This window comes from Vipera ursinii, assembly GCF_947247035.1.
Source record: "Vipera ursinii genome assembly, chromosome: 1".
Classification (NCBI taxonomy): Eukaryota; Metazoa; Chordata; class Lepidosauria; order Squamata; family Viperidae; genus Vipera; species Vipera ursinii.
The window spans coordinates 353,467,774-353,487,626 of NC_139512.1; the positions used below are offsets into that span (position 1 = coordinate 353,467,774).

The 19,853-nt window shown below is 45.5% G+C and overlaps 1 protein-coding gene across 1 annotated transcript in view; it reads left to right on the forward strand.

Moving 5' to 3' along the window:
• BRIP1 (BRCA1 interacting DNA helicase 1) overlaps positions 1 to 19,853 on the forward strand; it is a 114,471-nt gene that overhangs the window by 81,041 nt on the left and 13,577 nt on the right. Inside the window, exons 17-18 of the mRNA XM_083379665.1 lie at positions 15,598 to 15,710; positions 17,362 to 17,444. Of these exons, the coding sequence (XP_083235791.1) occupies positions 15,598 to 15,710; positions 17,362 to 17,444 (196 nt within the window). The remainder of the gene's footprint in view (positions 1 to 15,597; positions 15,711 to 17,361; positions 17,445 to 19,853) is intronic.

A 19,853-nucleotide genomic window follows, 5' to 3' on the forward strand; every position in this document is an offset into this window, starting at 1 on the left:
ACAGGACCTTGGAGGTCATCTAGTCCAACCCCCTGCTCAGGCAGGAAACCCTATAGCATTTCAGACAAATGGTTGTCTAGTCTCTTCTTAAAAACCTCCAGTGATGCAGCACCCAGAACTTCTGGAGGCAGGTTGTTCCACTGATGAATTGTTCTCACAGTCAGGAAATTCCTCCTTAGTTCCAGGTTGCTTCTCTCCTTGATGAGTTTCCGTTCATTGTTTCTTGTTCTGCCTTCAGGTGCTTTGGAGAATAGGTTGATAACCCTCCCCCCCCTCTTCTTTATGACAGCCCCTCAAATATTGGAAGACTGCTATCATGCCACCCCTAGTCCTTCTCTTCTTTAGACTAGACATACCCAATTCCTGTAATAGTTCCTTATATGTTTTAGCCTCCAATCCCCTAATCATCCCTGTTGCTCTTCTCTGCACTCTTTCCAGAGTCTCAACATCTTTTTTACATTGTGGCAAAAAAAAAGCCTGCCACCAGATTGTTTTACTAAAGAATCTGATCTCCTGACCTTTGCCTGGATTCGTGAAGATCTTCCTCCTACATAGGCCCTTCAAAGATACCGTTAGATAAACTATTTGTGCAGGAACAAACTTCTCCTTTTGCCTTAGGGAGATTACTTTTTGGATTCCGGAGGAAGGGGAGGAAACTCCAAAATTATGTTTCCCCCCCCCCCCCCGTGCCCCCTGTGTTCAGCTTGTCCTTAACCAGTAGCACTGACCTTCACGTTTTTATACTTCACTGTCAAAGTAGGTTGAAGGCTTGAAAAGCAAAGCTATCACCAGGGGGACTTGTAAGGATGGCTGACACTTACCACTTCAACTTAGACGCTGTTCCAAAGACTGTGCAGATGCGTGCACATTGTTCCTCCGGGGACGCGGCTTGATTTTTCTTCTCTTCTCCTCCTCCTCCTCCTCCTCTTCCACTTCTGGTTCAGTGGAAGAGGATTTGCTCTGCCAAGGAGAATTTGCCTTGCATCTGATTTTAATCAAGTGGCTTGTTTGCAGCCCTTCAAAGTGTCTCAAACCCTGATGATGAGTGGTTGGGAACTGATGAGAGATACAGGGATGCGCTGCGTGTTAGAGCTTTGCTTGTGGAGGGTGGCTTGACGTGCTCTCCTGCTTGTAACGTTACAGCCTGTCTGTTTCCCTTGCCACTTGGATTAAGGGTGCAGGATGGGAAGGATTGAGCCTTTAAGGTGTGATAGATAGGTAGGTAGGTAGGCAGGCAGGCAGGCAGGCAGTAAAACGTCAACTGTCGGATGGATGGATGGATGATAGAATAGATAGGTAGGTAGGTAGGTAGGTAGATAGGTAGATAGGTAGATAGATAGGCAGGCAGGCAGGTAGTAAAACGTCAACTGTCGGATGGATGGACGGATGATAGAATAGATAGATAGACAGACAGACAGACAGACAAGTAGGCAGGCTGGCAGGCAGTAAAATGTCAACTGTCGGATGGATGGACGGACAGGTGATAGAGAGATAGAGATAGATAGGTAGGTAGGTAGGCAGGCAGGCAGTAAAATGTCAACTGTCGGATGGATGGATGGATGGATAGACAGACAGACAGACAGACAGATAGATAGCCAGCCATTAAAACATCAGTCCTATCAAATGGTTGGATGGATGGATGCCATGGTGGGTTTAGCCGGTTCGCACCGGTTCGGTAGAACCAATAGCTAATTTTTTGTTGAGTTCAGCGAACCGGATGGTGCCCATTGAAGCCCTAGCCCTTTTTCGCAAGGCCCAGAACGGCCCTCCGGAAGTGTCTGGACACCGCTTCCAGAAGTCCGCTTTGGGCCTTGAAGATATGGAGGAGGCCTTCCAGGCCCAGAATGGCCCACTGGAAGTGCATGGATGCCGCTTCTGGAAGTCCATTCTGGGCCTCGGAGGCTCAGGCTCAGAACAGGCTTCTGGTAGCGGCATCCACGCAGAGAACTGGTTGTTCACGTATTTGAATCCCACCACTGGATGGATGCATGGATGGATGGATAGGATATGTAGGGCAGGGATCCCCAACCTCCAGTCAGCGGACCAGAAGCAGTTATGAAATCCAACCCCCTGCAAACTGCAGGATGTTCCATTCCTGTCAAATGGACGGATGGATGTTCTCTCCAAAAAAAAAAAAAACTTTGATAAAGTGGTGCAGCGATGAATGAGATTCTTTGGTGCGCTCAATAAAAAGCTCTTAAGAGCCTTAACTGGTGCTGAAAACAAAGGAAGAGACTTGAATTCTTTGAAATGACCAACAGCAAGAAATATAATCCACGCATTATTGGACCAGTTTGATAAATTCCTTGGTTCCACTAGGAATCCCTAAATTGCCATTCCGTTAAATCTAGGGCCATTTTTAAACCACCTATCGTTGTTGTACTATTCTTGTTGTTGTTGTTTGTTTTTAACTGTGTCCTGTTAGCATTCCTCTGTCTCAATTTTGCTTTTGGGGTAGTTTTCCTGAAAGATGAATTGTTTTCCCTTGCAAATGCCCACTTTAGAATGCTTTTCTTTCTTTCATTTTTTTTAGAAAGATATGTATGCTAACTGAGATTAAGCAAAGTCTCCTCTAAACAGTGAAAATGGACAATTTTTATTTTAAAGGTACACTCTTAGGCTTTTGCTAGTAAAAATTATCTTGTTCTGATAATTCGGTTTACAGTCTGTTAATACTGGATGGAAAATGTTTCTTGCATGATTTCCCCCCCCCCAACCCCTCTGCAGTTTTTATTTTAAATGGGTTGAAACTTTGCTGCTTTGGCTAAAGATAAAACTTTTATGCGTGAGTGTCTGGCAGACGGTGTGTTTATTTTTACTGAGGCAAAGGGGTTTTTTTTAATGGTTTGGATCTGTGCTGTTTAACAGGTTTAGCCCTGATATTTATTTAATGGACTGAACCTTTACTCCTAAAAGGCCTTATCACTTGGATAATGAAACAGTGCCAGGCTGATCTTACATTTTGTTTATAGGAGGGCACTGTAATCATTTTAGAGTGCTCAGCATCATAGACGTTCAGAAGTGCATCATTTCTGTATTGAAATAATAACAGAATAAGAGTAACACCTTATTATAAGAGTAACTCTCCAAAGCACCTGAAGCCAGGATAAGAAGCTAGGTAGGTCAGGGGCTGCCACAAAGAAGAGGGGGGGTCAACCTATTTCCAAAGCGCCTGAAAACAGGACAAGAAGAAACGAATGGAAACTCATCCAGGAGAGAAGCAACCTAGAACTAAGGAGGAATTTCCTGACAGTCAGAACAATTAACCAGTGGAACAACCTGCCTCCAGAAGCTGTGGATGCTCCAACACTGGAAGTTTTTAAGAAGAGACTGGACAGCCATTTGTCTGAAATGGTATAAGGTTTCCTGCCTGAGCAGGGGGTTGGACTAGATGACCTCCAAGGTATCATTCTATTCTATTCTATCCTGTAATTCTATTCTATTCTATTCTATTCTATTCTATTCTATTCTATTCTATTCTATTCTATTCTATTCTATTCTATTCTATTCTATTCTATTCTATTCTATTCTATTCTATTCTATAATTCTGTTCCATTCCATTCTATTCTGTTCTATTCTATTCTCTAATTCTGTTCTGTTAAATACTATTCTGTAATTCTGTAATTCTGTTCTATTCCATTCCATTCCATTCCATTCCATTCCATTCCATTCTATTCTATTCTATTCTATTCTATTCTATTCTATTCTATTCTATTCTATTCTATTCTATTCTATCCTGTAATTCTATTCTATTTTGTTCTGTTCTGTTCTGTTCTATTCTATTCTATTCTATTTTATTCTATCCTGTAATTCTATTCTATTCTATTCTATTCTATTCTATTCTATTCTATTCTATTCTATTCTATTCTATTCTATTCTATTCTATCCTATCCTATCCTACCCTACCCTACCCTACCCTACCCTACCCTACCCTACCCTATCCTATCCTATCCTATCCTATCCTATCCTATCCTATCCTATCCTATCCTATTCTATTCTTTTGTTCTGTTATATACTATTCTGACATTCTATTCTATTCTGTAATTCTATTCTATTCTATTCTATTCTATTCTATTCTATTCTATTCTATTCTATTCTATTCTATTCTATTCTATTCTATTCTATTCTATTCTATCCTGTAATTCTATTCCATTCCATTCTAGTTGGAAGAATCCTGGGAGATCTTCCAGTATAGACAGAGAAAGAGGTAGGAAGAGAATGAATAAACATCTCCCTTCTGAATGCACAGAACTGTTACCCATAGTTGAAACCAAAAGCATACTACATTGTTACATTCTGAACTACAAGTAGTTCTCAACTTACAATCATTCATTTAGTGACCATTTGAAGTTACAATGGCAGTTAAAAAAAGAGAGACGACCATTTTCACACTTACGACAATTGGAGTTAAAATCCACGAGTCATAAAAGAGCCAAGGTTGCCTACGCCTGCTTTAGGCTAATCATCAGGTAACTGGGAGTTCTAGTCCTGTCTCAGGCATGAAAGCAGGCTGGGTGACTTAGGGTCAATCCCTTTCTTTCAGTACAACCCACCTCACAGGGTTGTTGTGCAGAAAATAGGAGGAGCTTGTATGTATGTTTGCTGCCTCAAGTTACTTATCAAGTAATAAAGGCGAGATAAATATCTAATAAATAAATGATTATAATCCGAGAATTATTCCAGGATCTTTTGGATCAATTTGATAAATGCTGTTATCTGGCAGCCTCTAAGGAATCACACAATTACTGAGCCATTAAATCTAGTGTGTGTGCGTGTGTGTGTGTGTTTGTGTGTTTTCTTGGAGTCAGTCTTGACTCTTGGGTATAGCCTGAATAAATTCTTGCAGGTTTGGGGGCAATTTTGGTCACCACGATGTAAAAAAGATGTTGAGATTCTAGAAAGAGTGCAGAGAAGAGCAGAGAAGGGGACTGGAGGGTAAAACATATAAAGAATGGTTGCTGGAATTGGGTAGGTCAGGGGCTGCCCCAAAGAAGAGGGAGTCAAGCTGTTCTCCAAAGCGCCTGAAAACAGGACAAGAAGCAACGAATGGAAACTCATCAAGGAGAGAAGCAACCTAGAACTAAGGAGAAATTTCCTGACAGTCAGAACAATTAACCAGTGGAACAACCTGACTCCAGAAGCTGTGAATGCTCCAACACTGGAAGTTTTTAAGAAGAGACTGGACAGCCATTTGTCTGAAATGGTATAGGGTTTCCTGCCTGAGCAGGGGGGTTGGACTAGAAGACCTCCAAGGTCCCTTCCAACTCTATTATTCTATTGTATTCAGTCACAGTTGATTGGGTTGAAAGCCCATTAGCTATATAAGGCCGTATGGCAACCCGCCCTGACTTGTGGTCTCTTGTTGGGAATGCAGTCTTTAGCCCAGTAAATCTGCTGGTTGATGCTGGATTGTCAATCCCGTGTTCTGCTATAATACCTCAGAAGGGGGACAATCACTTCCTGATCCCCCACTTCCTTTCGTATCTCCTTGCTTTCTTCCTTTTCTTATTTTTCCCTTCCTTCCTCCCTCCCTCCCTCCCTTTCACTTTTTTCTTTCCTTCCTTGGTCTTTCCTCCTTTTCTTTCCTCTTTTTCCTTCCTTCCCCCTCCCTCCCACCCTCTTTTCTCCTTCCTTTCTTCCTTTTCTCATTTTCCCTCCCTCCCTTCCACTTTTTCCTTTCCTTCCTTGGCCTTTCCTCCTTCCATCTTTCCTTTCCCCTCTTCCTTCCTTCCTCTTTTTTCCCTCCTGCCTTCCTTCCGCCTTCCCTCCCTTTTCTCATTTTTTCCTTCTCTCTCTTGCTCCCTCCCACTTTTTTCTTCCTTGGCCTTTCCTCCTTCCATCCTTCATTTCCTTTCCTTTCTTCCTCCCTCCCTCCCTCCCTCCCTCCCTCCCTCCCTCTTTTCTCATTTTTTCCTTCCTTCCTCTCGTGTTCCCTTGGTCTTTCCTCCTTCCTCTTCCTTTCCTCCTTTCCCTTCCTTCCTTCCTTCCTTCCTTCCTTCCTTCCTTCCTTCCTTCCTTCCTTCCTTCCTCCCTTCCTCCCTTCCCCTCTTCTCTCTCTGTTCTATTTTTTTATCTTCCCTTTCTTCCTCTTCTTCTTGTCCCTCCTTTTTAATCTTCCCTTTCTTCCTCTTCCTCCTATCCTTCCTTTGCATAAAACAAAAAAAGCCACCAGGCCTAGAAGAGCAGGCAGGGGCTCTGTGGGAATGGAGATGGGAAGAAGAGGAGGAGGAGAGTGAGGCAGCGGGCCAGGTCTGCCCAGCGCAGCAGCCTTCCAGGAAGCGGCAGTTAGCGGGGCCTTCCGCTGCGAGGCTCCATCTAATCTGGAGGCGTCCCTGACCTCCCAGATAGATCAAAGCCTTCATCTTTCTGACAGGGACAGGACGACGACGTGGCTTGCCACAGGCTTTCTGCCGCTCCCACTGAGCCTCTTTGTCTTTCAACTGCGCCCGATAGCGACGAGTACATTTTCAAGGCTGAACAGGTAGCCAGGAAAAGGGCTGTCTCTTGACATTTTCGCTAATCCCGTCAAGCCTGCGGTTAAACCGCGCGATCCGGGCGCGCTCGCCGGCAGAGACCCTGCCTCCTCCACATATGCACCCTGTCAGTTCCAGAGGACGTCCGATAATTTGAAACGAGGTTCAGTGAAATGGATGCCGAAGCATTAAACTGACTTCGACTGACCCAGGGGGTAGGCCACCTTGGCTCTTTTATGACTCGTGGACTTCAACTCCCAGAATTCCTGAGCTGGCCTGGCTCCGCATGGAAACCTCTCCCTTTCTCCTCAGCATGGCTGGCTCAGGAATTCTGGGAGTTGAAGTCCACCAGACATAAAAGAGCCAAGGTGGCCTACCCCTGGTACTAACCTATTGAAATGCCTCATCCTCCAGTGAGCTGAGGGAAACCGCCGTCCCTGTTGTGCAACAGGCCGAGATTTGGAGGTTGGCTTTTTTCCCCCCTCAGAATCAGTGGCTCAAAAGTCGTTCCTCTTCACGTGGCCTCCGGGCAGACACTAAAAGCACTAGCCACATAGATCGTCCCTCGGAGAAAACAAAAAAAAACACCACATATGGTAGGAACCGTGGTTAGATGATAGGCCTGTCTACAGGATGAGCTCTCGGAAAACTAGGTACCGGGTATGGAACTGGTTATAGCTAGTTTAGAGAAAAGAAGGACTAGGGGTGACATGATAGCACTATTCCAATATCTCAGGGGCTGCCACAAAGAAGAGGGAGTCAGCTTATTCTCCAAAGCGCCTAAAGGCAGGACAAGAAACAATGGATGGAAACTAATCCAGGAGAGGAGCAACCTGGAATTAAGGAGAAACTTCCTGACAGTGAGAACAATTAACCAGTGGAACGACTTGCCACTAGAAGTTGTGGGCGCTCCATAACTGGAGGTTTTCAAGAAGAGATTTGACAACCATTTGTCTGAAAACGATACAGGGTCTCCTGCTTGAGCAGGGGGCTGGACTAGAAGACCTCCAAGGTCCCTTTCCAGCTCTGTTTTGACTGATCGATTGAAAATTTAATTTAATTTTTTAATTTAATAATATTTATATACCGCCCTTCTCCCTGAGGACTCAGGGCGGTTCACAGGGCAGAATAAAATACTAAATACAAACGTTAAAACAAGATTAAATAATTGCCCATATTAAAAGAGTTGGGATCAAATTCTAAAGCACCAAGTTAAAATTAAAACACAAGAATAAAAACCCCACCAATCCCCATCAGGCTAGGCCGGCTTGAACAAACAGAAACGTCTTGAGATCGCGACGAAAGGAGCGAAGATCGGGCGCCATCCGGAGCTCTACCGGTAGCTGATTCCACAGCTCCGGAGCGCCCACAGAGAAGGATCTCCCCCTGGGGACCACCAATCGACATTCTCTGATCGGCGGCACCCTGAGGAGGCCCTCTCTGTGGGAACGCACAGGGCGCAGGGAGCTTGATGCCGGCAGCAGATGTTCCCTAAGGTACTCCGGCCCCATGCCATGAAGGGCTTTAAACACTGTTACCAGTACCTTGAATCTCACCCGGAAGACAACTGGCAACCAATGCAGCTCACGGAGCAGCGGTGTAACGTGGGAGTATCGGGAGACTCCCAACACAACTCTCGCGGCTGCATTCTGTACCAGTTGGAGCTTCCGGGTGGTCCTCAAGGGCAGCCCCATGTAGAGAGCGTTGCAGTAGTCTAGACGAGAGGACACGAGCGCATGAGTGACCGTGCACAAATCATCCCGGCTAAGATAGGGCCGCAACTGGCGCACCAGGCGAACCTGGGCGAAGGCCCCCCTAGTCACAGCTCCTATATGGTCTTCCAGGGTGAGCCGTGAATCTAGGAGGACACCCAAGTTGCGAGCCCTATCTACGGGGGGTAATAGTTCACCCCCCATAGCCAAAGGTGGAACATCCGAATAAACCCGGGATGAAGGTATGCAAAGCCACTCAGTCTTGTCGGGGTTGAGCTGGAGTCTGTTCCTCCCCATCCAGACCCGAACCGCCTCCAGGCACCGGGACATCACGTTGAGGGCATCACTGGGGTGGTTTGGGGTCGAAAGGAAAAGTTGGGTATCATCAGCGTACTGATGATACCCAACTCCAAAGCCACGAATGATCTCACCCAGCGGTTTCATGTAGATGTTGAACAGGAGAGGCGAGAGGACCGACCCCTGAGGAACTCCACAAATGAGAGACCTCGCGGTCGACCTCTGTCCTCCTGCCAACACCGACTGCGAACGTCCCCGGAGATAGGAGGAGAACCACTGTAAAACTGTGCCTCCCACTCCCAATCCCCTGAGACGCCGCAGCAAGATACCATGGTCGATGGTATCGAAAGCCGCCGAGAGGTCTAATAGGACTAGAACAGAGGAATATCCCCTGTCCCGAGCCCTCCAGAGATCATTCACCAGCGCGACCAATGCCGTCTCCGTGCTGTGCCCGGGCCTGAAACCCGATTGGTACGGGTCTAGATAATCCGCTTCATCCAGGACCAGAGGGAGCTGATGCGCCACCACACTCTCAACAACCTTCGCAAGAAAGCGAAGGTTGGAGACAGGACGAAAGTTGTTTAATACAGCTGGGTCCAAGGCAGGCTTCTTGAGGAGAGGCCTCACCACCGCCTCTTTCAAGACAGCAGGAAAGCAACCCTCACTCAGAGAAGCCGATATAACTGCCTGGAACCAGCTGCGTGTCCTCTCCCGGGCTGCATAGACCAGCCAGGAAGGGCACGGGTCCAATAAACATGTGGTGGTGCTCAGCCTCCCCATGATCCTGTCCACTTCCTCCGGAGTCACAGAATCAAACTCCTCCCAGATGATATCGACAAGACCGCCAGTGTCCTGATCGTCAGACTCTGCCCAGTCAGAGTCCAGACCGGTCCGAATCCGAGCGATTTTGTCCGACAGATGTTGATTAAACTCCTCGGCACGACCCTGCAAGGGATCCTCCCTCACCTCCTGATTTAGGAGGGAGCGAGTCACCCTAAACAGGGCGGCCGGGCGATTATCTGCGGACGCGATAAGGGTGGCGAAGTGGTTAGACCTCGCCTCCCTTATCGCAGCGAGATAAGACCTAATATAGGCTCTTAGTCGCAATCGGTCGGATTCGGATCGGCTGGACCTCCAACCGCTCTCTAGGCCCCGTCTCCGACGCTTCATCTCCCGAAGCTCCGCAGAGAACCATGGAGCTCGACGGGATCTGCACCGGGTCAGGGGCCGCAGGGGTACAACTCGATCAAGAGCCTCAGTGGCCGTCCTTTCCCAGGCTTCCACTAAGGCATCTGCCGAGCTGTGAGCAAGGGAGGCAGGTGGGGACCCCAGCGCTGCCTGGAACCTCTGGGGAAATGTCAGGATGTTGGTCGCAATCGTTTGACCAAAGCTGCACACCGGTAGAAAAGGGGAGGGGCTTTGGTCACATGTATGTGGCTTTTTTTTTTGACACCCCATCAGATAAGAAGGTAAAACTTAAGGGTTACTTTTGAGGCTTGTGGGGAAATTGTTGCGCAGATGCACCATCTTAATAATATGTATCTGAAAAATCTTATTTTATTCTTAAATCTTAAAACCATCAACCATGGCTGTTTATAGATGCTCAACGTGACAGAAGGTAGTGAAGATCAGTCATTCATTCTTCCGTTCGTTCATTCATTCATCCATCCATCCATCTTATATGCCACTCATCTTGCCAGAGAGAGATTCTAATAATGGTAGTCCTCGCCTTATGACCAGTTGCTTAGTGACCATTCAAAGTTACAACAGATCACCCCCCAAAAAAGTTACTTATGGCTCGACATTGTTCCACCCTCAGTCATGTGACTGCATTTTGGGTCCTCAACAACCGGCCTGCATTTACAACCATTTGCAGCACACCATAGTCATGTGACTGTGATTTACTATGGTTTTGCTGGAAACTGGTGTTTACTTCTGCTTTCCACCTGAAACTGGCTGACAGTGAGCAGTCGAGTCAGTTTACAACTGCCGAGCCCACTTAATGGCCATCACGACTTTCAGCTGTAATAGCCAGACCCAATTACAATAGCAATAGCACTTTAAACTTATATACCGCTTCCCAGTGCTTTACAGCCCTCTCTAAGCAGCTTACAGAGTCAGCCTATGGCCCCCAACAATCTGGGTCCTCATTTTGCCGACCTCCAAAGAACGGAAGGCTGAGTCAACCTTGGGCCAGTCAGGATCAAACTGCTGGCAGTGGGCAGAGTTAGCCTGCAATGCTACATCCTAAGCACTGCGCCACCACAGCTCCCTAACAGTCCTACCATTCGCCACCACTTCTAAAGTCATAACTTGAGGACTACCTGTAGGTAGAAGCAGGCAGATACCGGTGGTTGGCAGGAGACTGCCGCTTTTGGTCTTATCCCCGCTCTCCTCCCTTGCAAAGCTGTACGGATACATAAACCTTACATTTTGGTTAATTTAAGAATAATATCCTGGTTCAGAAGAGCTACAAGTTGTAAAAAGGGAAATGACGGCTTCCACTTTTCACCTTGTAGCATCCCAGAAAAAAAAAATGTTCCATTTTAATTTTTGGGCTTTGGGAATTCTGGGAGTTGAAGTCCACCCATCTTAAAGCTGCCATGTTTGACACACGGCAGCCTAAAGAAATGGCGAACGCTTGTCAAGAAGCAGACGGGCGGACCTATTTTGTCCCAAAGGTTGTTTTTCAAAAGGCAACTGGATTTCCTGTGGTTTTTTTTTTCCTCCTGAAGACACCTCACTTCTCGTCCGTGAACTGAAGAAGCTTCTTGGGAGGAGAAGCGAAAGGTCTTCAAAGAAAAAAACCAAGAAAGTCCAGTTGCCTTTTGAAAAAGCACCTTTGGGACAACCATGATCTGGAGGACTGAGAATCTCCAGAGGCAAATGTATTTCGGTTCGCTATTTGGAGACAAACGTAAACCCAAATCAAAGTGAGACCGTTGTTCTGTACCAGCCTGCTACCGGCCCTGCAGAAAAGGCAGGGACAACCCCTTTTTCAAGAAGGCAAGAGGCTGGAATTATGCCTGCCAAATTTATTACCACAAAAACAAACGGAACAAGACAAACCAAGAAACAGGAGCTTTAAGAAACATGAACTATCCGAGGTTGCCTTCAGCAAACCAGCCCTCCCACACATTCCCCTTATATAGAGTTCAGGGCGTGGCTTCTCTCTGCCTCCTTCCGAGGAGCCCCATTGCCTTCCGCTGTTTACTCCTAATTGACTGCCTCCTGCGTCGGGCGTCCTTGAACAGGGCCAGCTGTGGGTCATCTTCATCCACGCTGTCAGGCTCACACAGCTGGGTCTCCGTGGTGACCAAATGGGAGGGGCCTGGCTGAGGTCTCTCATCAGCAAGATCTTCAACCCCCTCAGCAAGGTCTTCAACACCCCCCTCCTCCTCCTCTGAGTCGTCCGACCCAACTGCCGAACCCAGAGGCTGACCCTGAATCACAACAACCGTATTTTGCAAGATACACAGGTGTCTGAGTAAGACAACTCATTTTTTGTAGTAGCAAAGCTGGAGAAAACTTAACAACTCTTTGAGCTGTTGTTCATCTCATTAGATCTTCTTGCCTCTAGTTAGTATCTTCCCTTTTCACTATCTCTCATCTTTCTCATTGCTACTAGTCTTCAACGTATAACCACAACTGAGCCCAAAATTTCCGTTGCTAAGCGAGACAGTTGTTAAGTGGGTTTTGCCCCATTTTACGACCTTTCTTGCCACGGGTGATTAAGTGAATCGCCGCAGTTGTTAAGCTAGTCACACGTTTTTTTTTAAGTGAAACTGGCTTCCCCATTAGGGGTTCCTGCCTGAGCAAGGGGTTGGACTAGATGACCTCCAAGATCCCTTCCAACCTATATAACTTTAATTCATTAAACATGAAACTCAGTCAACTGAACACTCAAATTGGGTGGCACTAATGGTTGACACGGGTTGCTGCCAGCATCCTAGGTATCAACCAGGTATCTCCTTAAAATGTAAGATGTTCCGAGTAGCACAGCTTTTTGTAGCTTTGCTGGAGTTATGGCAGGAAGCTCCAATTTCTTGATGTGTTTTGCAAAGTTTTTGGACCTAGTTCCCAGTGCCCCGATGACAATGGGTATCACTGTTACGCGTTTCATCCATAATTGCGCAGTTTTGATGGCCAGGTTGCGGTATTTTGTAATTTTTCCCAGTTCTTTTTCTTCGACTCTGGCATCTCCTGGTACGGCGATATCAATCAACTCTATTATTATTATTATTATTATTATCATCATCATTATCATTATCGTCATCATTATCATTATTATTTCTTTTTATAAACCATGAGGATGCTGCAAACAGTCATAAGTGACTTTATTCAGTGCCATTGTCATTTCGGTCACTACATGAGTGGTTGTAAGTCAAGGACTATATACAGATAGTCCCTGACACAACCACAACTGGGACCAGAATTTCCATTGCTAAGCAAGGTTAAATGAGGTACATCCGATTTTATGGCCTTTTTTGGTATAGTTACCAGGGCTAGGGAACCTTGGCTCTTGTGTGACTCGTGGACTTCAACTCCCAGAATTCCCGAGCCAGCCAAGCTGAGGAGAAATGGAGAGGTTTCCATACTGAGCCATGCTGGCTCAGGAATTCTGGGAGTTGAAGTCCACAAGTCATAAAAAGAGCCAAGGTTGCCTACCCCTGATAGTTGTTAAGGGGATCACTTGGTTAAGTAAACCCGGCTTCCCCCATTGACTTTGCTTCTCGGAAGCCAGCTGGGAAGGTTGCAAGCAATGATCACATGACCTCAGGAGGCTGCAACCATTGTAAATACATGCCTATCCCCACATGCACAAATGTTGATCACAAGACCGCTGGCATGCTACAACGGTCCTTAAACAAATGGCTGTAACTCAAGTGATTCACTTACCTGCCTATATCTAGCTATATTGTGGCAACAATGCACTGTTGGTAGCCAAAAAGAGTGATTGGCAGATTATTGTATTTGATTCCGAATTAGAAGTTGTTCACCATCTATTCTGGGCCTATTGCAGAGCCTGATAAATATCAAATAAAATAAAATTAAAGGGTTCCCTCCGCAAACTTCAAACAGCGTTGGGGAAAAAACCTTTGGCCCAAAGTTCATAAATTCTGAGTGACAGAAGCAAATACGAGAGCTATGAGATCAAACTGAATTTATTTTCTGCCTGTGAAGTTTGAATTTGTGAATTTGACAGGTTGTTTTAAAGGGCACGGGCACATAAAATAACATGAAAAGAATAGAATTCTTTTACCTAAGCGAGAGTTGAGGGTTTCTTGTCAGAAGCTGTTAGGAGTCGGCTGCGTTCTCTCTTGAAGCTTGTCCTTTCACTTGTCAGTTTTAAAAGGTTAATACCGAATAAAAGAGCAGTGAAATTAACCTTCCATTGTGTGGCTGGTGTGCCTTCCCTTTCAAAACAACAGGTTTGCAGAATAAAAGAGCTGATTTTCTAAAGGACCGTTTGTTGCACTCTTGTCCCCAGCCTCTCTCTCTCTCTTTTTTTTTTTGGCTATTGGGAAAGTTCTTACTAAAATGGAAAAATCCAGTTCGTGAAAAATTTCTTGGCAGAAATCAAAGAATAATTGACTTCTTCTAAGCCCACAACTGAATAGCACTAGCACTTAGACTTATATATCGCTTCATAGTGTGTTTACGGCCCTCAAGTGGTTTACAGAGTCAGCATCTTACCCCCCAACAACCTAGGTCCTCATTTTAGTGACTTCGGAAAGATGGAAGGCTTGAGTCGACCTTGAGCCGGTCAAGATCAAACTCCTGGCAGTGGGCAGAGTTTGCCTGCAATAGTAATAGCAATAGTACTTAAGACTTATATACTGCTTCATAGTGCTTTTACAGCCCTCTCTAAGTGTTTTACAGAGTCAGCATCTTGTCCCCCAACCATCTGTGTCCTCATTTTACCAACCTCAGAAGGATGGAAGGCTGAATCCACTTTGAACCAGTCAGGATCGAACTGCTGGCAGTGGGCAGAGTTAGCCTGCAATACTGCATTCTAACCACTGCGCCAACACAGCATACACCCTTGCACATACAGTTCAATGCCCTATGCCAGATTCAGTGAAATGGATGCTGAAGTATTAAACTGACTTCGACTAACCCAGGGGTAGGCAACCTTGGCTGTTTTATGACTCATGGACTTCAACTCCCAGAATTCCTGAGCCAGCATGGCTCAGCATGGAAACCTCTCCCTTTCTCTTCAGCGTGGCTGGCTCAGGAATTCTGGGAGTTGAAGTCCACGAGTCATAAAAGAGCCAAGGTTGCCTACCCCTGCCCTATGCAAAATGAGGGTAGGAAGAATGCTATTGAATTGTATGTGCCCTGCTCACTTGACACACATACGCACGTGTCATTGGTCTTACATTTATGACGGTCGCAGTGTCCCAGGAACATGTGTAATCCCCTTTTGCGACCTTCTGACAAGCAAAGTCAACAGGGAAGCTGGATTCCCCTAACAACTGCAGTGATTCACTATACAACTGAGGCAAGAAAGGTCATAAAATGGAGCAAAGTTCACTTAACAACTGTCGCTTAGCAACTGAAATTTGGGGCTCGGTTGTGGTTGCCTGTTGAGGACCACCTCGATCAATTTCTTTAATGAATAAAATAAATACATACTTGTTGCTAAGCAGCCAAATTTTGATCACGTGACCGGGCGACGCCGCGATACTCATCAGGACTGGTCTTGAGTCCCTTTTTCTTCAGCGCTATCATAACTTTGAATGGTGGTTAAACAAATGGTCATAAGTCGAGGACTACCTGTCATTTGGTCCAGAGCTCCCCAACCTTTTGGGGCACCAGGGACCGGTTCCGCGGAGAGAGGTTTTTCCGCGGACCGGACAGTGCGTGGTTTTGTGTGCTGCCTACATCCCGCGGATGGGGCTTTGCGTGTTTGTGCGGCCCGGTTGCTGGCATGCCACAGCCCGGTACCAGTCCATGGACCGGGGGTTGGGGACCCCTGATTTAGTCCAACCAAGATGGATGTTCATTGGGGAGGTGCCTTCCCCCCCTCCCCTGGTATTGTTGAAAAAAATCGAATCCTCTTACGATTGATCTTTTTGCAGAAAATTTTACTGTAATTGTAATTTCTGCAGGTGGAACTGAAAAGGAAATACAACGATCAACACTCAAAAGCCAGGGGTCTTCTGACAGGAAGCCAATGGTACGAGATCCAGGCCTACAGGGCCCTGAACCAAGCTCTTGGCAGGTGAGGGAAGCTATTTGGTCAAGGTTAGGCCTTCAGATATGGGTGAGTGAAGGTTATTCCTTCAACTCTCCGTCCTCAAAGTCTTTGGCGGGAGGGCTGTTGACCAACCCTTAAAACAAACACTGCTGTCAACTTGGATTTTTCCAATAGCGTGTAGACTTATATACCGCTTCATGATGCTTTACGGCCCCTCTCTATAGAGTTTTACAGAGTCAGCATCTTGCCCCCAACAATCTGGGTCCCCAGTGCACCGACCTTGGAAGGATGAAACCATCTGTTGCGCTCTTGTCCCCAGCCTCTTTTTTTTGGGGGGGGGGTATTGGGGAGTTGCTACTAAAATGGAAAACTCCACTTTGTGAAAAGTTTCTCGGCAGAAATCAAAGAATTGGTGACTTCTTCTGAGCCCACAACTGAATAGCAATAGCACTTAGCACTTATATACCACTTCATAGTGCTTTTACAGCCCTCTCTAAGTGGTTTACAGAGTCAGCATATTTGCCCCCAACAATCTGGGTCCTCATTTTACCAACCTCGGAAGGATGGAAGGCTGCGTCAGCCTTGAGCCAGTCAGGATTGAACTGCTGGCAGTGGGCAGAGTTAGCCTGCAATAGTAATAGCAATAGTACTTAAGACTTATATACCGCTTCATAGTGCTTTTACAGTACTCTCTAAGCAATTTACAGAGTCGGCACCTTGCCCCCAACAATCTGGGTCCTCATTTTACTGCCCTCGGAAGGATGGAAGGCTGAGTCAACCTTGAGCCAATCAGGATCGAACTGCTGGCAGTGGGAAGAGTTAGCCTGCAATACTGCATTCTAACTACTGCACCACCATGGCCCTTTTAACGTTTGAAATCCAAAGCTTATTTGGATTTGGATTTGGATGCTTATTTGTTCGTTTGTTTGTATCCTGCCTTTATTGTTTTTTTTTAACAAATAACTCAAGGCAGTGAACCTATCCAATACGCCTTCCTCCTCCTATTTTCCCCACAACAACAGCCTTGTGAGGTGGGTTGGGCTGAGAGAGACTGACTGGCCCAAAGTCACCCATCTGGCTTCCAGGCCTAAGTCAGGACTAGAACTCACCCCACCCTGCCTTCTAGCCTGGTGCTCTAACCACTAGATCAACCTGTTTCTCAGTTATCCCCAAAATTCAGAAAGAATGAGGCTATTTCTGTGACAATAAAGATCCAAAAAGTCTAAGCGGCTTTATTTTTTTTTTAAGGTATGGCTTTGGAAGTTGGACACTGAGAAAGGGCAAAAGTTGTCAAGTTAGTCACACCGTTGTTAAATAAATTTGGCTTCCACATTGACTTTGCTTGTCAGAAAGTTGCAAATGATCCCATGAGCACTGCAACCGTCATAAATGCATGCCGGTTGCTCAGCATCCAAATTTTGATCCGACGACCACAGCAATGCTACAACGGTTGTGTGAAAAACAATCCTAAGTCATGTTTTTCAGTGCTGTTGTAACTTCAGTTGTAGGTTGTAAATTGAGGACTATCTGTATCTAAAAGCAGACCTAAAGCTGGTCTCCGATTCTCTCTCTTTCCTGAATACTTTAAGAAAGAAGATCATGGAGTTGTGGGGGTTTTTTTTGGTTTTTTGTTTTTTTTTTTTTTTTTTTTTGCTGATGTGTTCTTCTGTTCCAGATGCATCCGTCACCGAAACGATTGGGGCGCACTTATTTTAGTTGATGACCGTTTTGGAAAGAACCCCAGTAAATACACAGCTGGTAAGATATCATGCTTATTCGAGTGATACATGTCGGCAAGGCACGGGGTAAAATGCACTCACCCGAATTCATTTTTCAGGGGTGTCAGCAGGGATGTTCCCAAAAAATGGGTCAGAAAAGTCAAGATGGCAATCACACCCAGGTGATTAAAAACCCTGCCCCCCCCCTTTTTAAGTTACATGGCCGTCTTGCCTTTTTGTTTAATCCCCATTCCCACCAACCTGTGAATGCTCCAACACTGGAAGTTTTTAAGAATAGACTGGACAGCCATTTGTCTGAAATGGTATAGGGTTTCCTGCCTGAGCAGGGAGTTGGACTAGATAACCTCCAAGGTCCCTTCCAACTTTTATTATTATTACTATTGATCATCGCACAGTCAGCCAGATGTTCAGTCTGGATTTGGCATTTTTGTCTATCGAGTCCTTCCCAAGAACCTGGGATAGGCAGATGTGGTTGTTTGATGGTATGACAGATCTTGTCGCAGGATGGAAGCAGTTCCTAGTAAGGCCGCCTTTTGCAATTGACTCATGGCGAATTTGTCAATGCCAATGATGGTGTTCAAGTGGTGCTGCAGTTGTTTTGGGATTGCACCCAAGGCGCCTATTACTATTGATGCTACCCTTGCTTGCCTTTGCCACAGTCTTTCTATTTCTATTTGTAGGTCTTTGTATTATTATTATTATTATTATTATTATTATTATTATTATTATTATTAAACTTTTATTTATAAAACATGAAACTCAGTCAACTGAACACTCAAACTGACTGGCACTAATGGTTGACACGGGTTGCTGCCAGCATCCTAGGTATCAACCAGGTATCTCCTTAAAATGTAAGATGTTCCGAGTAGCGCAGTTTTTTGTAGCTTTGCTGGAGTTATTGCAGGAAGCTGCAATTTCTTGATGTGTTTTGCAAAGTTTTTGGACCTAGTTCCCAGTGCCCCGATGACAATGGGCATCACTGTTACATGTTTCATCCATAATCACGCAGTTTCAATGGCTGTTGTTGTTGTTGTTATTATTATTATTATTATTACCACCCCCCACAAGGATGAACTTGCCAACTATTGTTACTGCTATCAGGAAATGGGTCTTTGTAGTCCATGTAGTCCTCGCCTTAACAACCGTAATTGTGCCTGGAACTGTGGCTGTAAGTTGTGGTGGTCATTAAGCGGATCATCACATGACCGAGCTGATTTTATGATATTATTTTTTTTTTGTTTGTTTCCGCTGGGCTCCTTCCGTGAATCAGCATGGTCGTGAAGCTAATCCTCGCAGTCCTTAGGGCACTGGTTTCTGGCCAAAACAAAAAACAAAAAAAGAGAAAAAACCTCATATATTGCAGTCACGTGACTGCATGCTGCAAATGGACGTAAATGCAGGCTGGTTGCCAAGTGCCCAAAATGCGATCAGATGACCATGGGGGGGAGGCGGGGGAGTGAGCGACGGCCAATGGATCTTCAAATCTAGGTCATAAGTACCATTTTGGGGGTCCATCATACTTGCTAAGCAACCGGTTGTACGCCATGGACTACCTGTATGCATTTGGTAATCCTGGCTGATAAATCACTCACAACTAGCTATTCAAAGAATTATTTTTTTAAAAAAAAATAGATATGGAAGTGAAGAAAACTATACAGGTAGTCCTCTGCTTACGACCACAATTGAACCCAAAATTTCCGCTGGTGAGTGAGACAGCTCTTAAGTGAGCTTTGCCCCATTTTACTACCTTTCTTGCCACAATTGTGAAGTGAATCGCTGCAGTTGTTGAGTTGGTCACATGGTGGTTCAGTGAATCTAGCTTCGCCCACTGACTTTGCTTGTCAGGTCGCGAAAGGGGATCACGTGACACCCACCCACCCACCCCCCGGGTACACTGCAACAGTCATAAAAACGAGCCAGTTGCCAAGCATCCAAATTTTGATCAGGTGACTGTGGGGATCCTGGAATGGCTGCAAGTGTGAAAAACAGTCCTAAGTTTAGAATAGGATAGGATAGGATAGGATAGGATAGGATAGGATAGGATAGAATAGAATAGAATAGAATAGAATAGAATAGAATAGAATAGAATAGAATAGAATAGAATAGAATAGAATAGAATAGAATAGTTGGAAGGGACCTTGGAGGTCTTCTAGTCCAGCCCCCTGCTCAAGCAGGAGAACCTATACCATCTCTTCTTAAAAGCCTCCAACAATGAAGCACTCAGGACTTCTGGTGGCAAGCTGTTCCACTGGTTAATTGTCCTCACTGTCAGGAAGTTTCTCCTTAATTCCAGGTTGCTTCTCTCTTTGATCAGTTTCCAACCATTGTTTCTCATCCTTCCCTCTGGTGCTTTGGTGAACAACCTGAGCCCCTCTTCTTTGTGGCAGCCCCTCAGATACTGGAATACTGCTATCATGTCTCCCCTATT